Source organism: Cynocephalus volans, chromosome 4 (assembly GCF_027409185.1).
Source record: "Cynocephalus volans isolate mCynVol1 chromosome 4, mCynVol1.pri, whole genome shotgun sequence".
Taxonomy (NCBI): Eukaryota; Metazoa; Chordata; class Mammalia; order Dermoptera; family Cynocephalidae; genus Cynocephalus; species Cynocephalus volans.
This window is the reverse complement of record NC_084463.1, coordinates 48,401,499-48,403,719: the sequence shown is the minus strand read 5'-3', so window position 1 is coordinate 48,403,719 and position 2,221 is coordinate 48,401,499. Positions and strand designations below refer to the sequence as shown.

Below are 2,221 nucleotides of genomic sequence, written 5' to 3'. Positions count from 1 at the left end.
AAGCCATCAAAGAAACAAAGAAAGCTAGTATCTAATTATAGGGATGTATCCAGCAAGAAGACATACAAATCACAAATATATGCACCCAATATCAGAGTACCCACATTAGACCTAATGAAAGAGATAAACCCAAACACGATAATGGCGGAGGCCTTGAACAACCCTCTCTCAGCACTGAACAGATCTAGGCAAAAAAAGCAGTGGAGCAACGCAAGATTTAAAACACACTGTAGACCAGTTGGATTGGCAGATATCTACAGAACACTTCATCCAACAAGCACAGAATATACATTCTTCTCAGCACATGTGAACATCCTTCAGGATAGACCCCATCGCGAATCCAGTCTCCACAGACTTTCAAAAACTGAAATTATCGGAAGTAACTACTCAGACCACAACAGATTGAAATGAGAAATCAATAAGTGAAACTCTGGAAAGCGTACATGGAAACGTACGGTATAAGGAGAAATTAAACAGAAAATCAAAAAATTTCTTGAAACCAATGGAAATAAAGACACATCATACCAAAACCTGTGGGATCCTGTTAAGAGACAGGTTGTTTATTGTGATAAACTTAACACTACATCTCAAAGAACTAGAAAAACAAGAACAATCCAATCCCCAGGTAGTTGATGAAAAGAAATAATTAAGATAAGAGCAGAACTAAATTAAACAGAAGCCCAAAAAACAATATGAAAGATCAATGAAACAAAACGTTGGATTTTTGAAAACATAAAACAAACTACTAGATCGGCTAATCAAAAAAAAAGAAGACTCAAAAATTAGAAAGGAAAAAGGAAAAATTACAACTGATACCAAAGAAACACAAAGAATCATTAGAGACTATAACAGCCATACACCAACAAAACTGAAAACCTAGAGAAAAAGGATAAATTTCTGGACACACACAAACTACCAAAGACTGAACCAAGATGATGCAGAAAACCGAAACAGCCCAATAACAAGCAACAAAACTGAAGCAGTAAGCAGCAGTCTCTAGAAAGAAAGGCCTAGGACCAGATGGCTTTACTGCAGAAGCCTACTAAGCCTTTAAAGATGAATTAAGGCCTGAGCTTCTTGGCCCTCCTCATCCGGGATGCTGCTGCAGCTGCTGCAGAGCAGTTGCTTACCTTCCTCCTCTCCCAGCAGTGGTGGCAGTGATGAGGGCGCGGGGAGGCAGCAGGTGGCACAGCTGCAGCTTGGAGCCCGTGGGACGCCGGGGCGCTCAAGGGAGGGGACCAGGGGAGGCGGTGGCCTGGGCGCGAGCTTCACGGCGCTGTTGGGTGGCCAGGCCTGCCCGAGGAAGCAGGCCCCCAGGCAGGCTGACTTCAAGCTGCAGATCATCATCATGGGCTCCCGCGGCATGGGCAAGACCAGCCTGATGGAGCGCTTCAGCGATGATACCTTCTGCGAGGCCTTCCGCGAAGCCTGCAAGTCCACCGTGGGTGTTGACTTTAAAATCAAAACTGTAGAGCTGAGAGGAAAGAAAATTAGATTACAGATCTGGGACACAGAGGGTCAGGAGAGATTCAACAGCACTACCTCAGCTTATTACAGCAGTGCCAAGAGGATCATATTAGTACGTGATATCACAAAGGAAACATTTGATGATTTGCCAAAATGGATGAACATGATTGATAAATATGCTTCAGAAAATGCAGAACTTCTCTTACTTGGAAATAAGTTGGACTGTGAAATGGACAAAGAAATCACCAGACAGCAGGGTAAAAAGTTTGCACAGCAGATAACAGGCATGCCATTTTGTGAAGCATGTGCTCTCCAAGCCCTGCCTCCCTGACCACATGCCCTGCAGTGGAGATATCCCTCATCAACCAGTGGGACCTGGCCGACACCCTGCTGGACACAATGTGCAGCCTGCAGAAGCTGGTCCAGCCTTCAGGTGGCCTCTTCCCTCAGGCCTCACCCATCTAGGTCTACCTATTCGCGGGTGAATTTAGAGAGCCCAGCCCCCTTTGCCCCCTGCTGGGGGCCCCTCTGGCAGCTTAGGGTCCCACCCAGAGGTGATGGAAGATGAGAAGGAATAGGAGGGCGATGGAGACACTCTGGACAGTGATGAGGTCTGCATCCTCGATGCTCCTGGTTTGTGCATTCTGCCCTGAGATGGGGAGCCTGTGAGATGCAGCTGCACCCAGTCCCATCACTGGGCGGGTCAGGTTGGGTACTTCTCACAGCCTCTGGTCAGCACAGACCTGTTGGGGGT

At 46.5% G+C, this 2,221-nt stretch overlaps 1 protein-coding gene across 1 annotated transcript; it reads left to right on the top strand.

The window, feature by feature from the left end:
- Positions 1-443: 443 nt before the first annotated feature.
- LOC134376113 (ras-related protein Rab-12-like) lies at positions 444-1,798 on the top strand. The gene is made up of 2 exons (XM_063094780.1): positions 444-451; positions 1,147-1,798. The coding sequence occupies exons 1-2, from the start codon at positions 444-446 to the stop codon at positions 1,796-1,798; spliced, it is 660 nt and encodes a 219-aa protein (XP_062950850.1).
- The last annotated feature ends 423 nt before the right edge of the window (positions 1,799-2,221 follow it).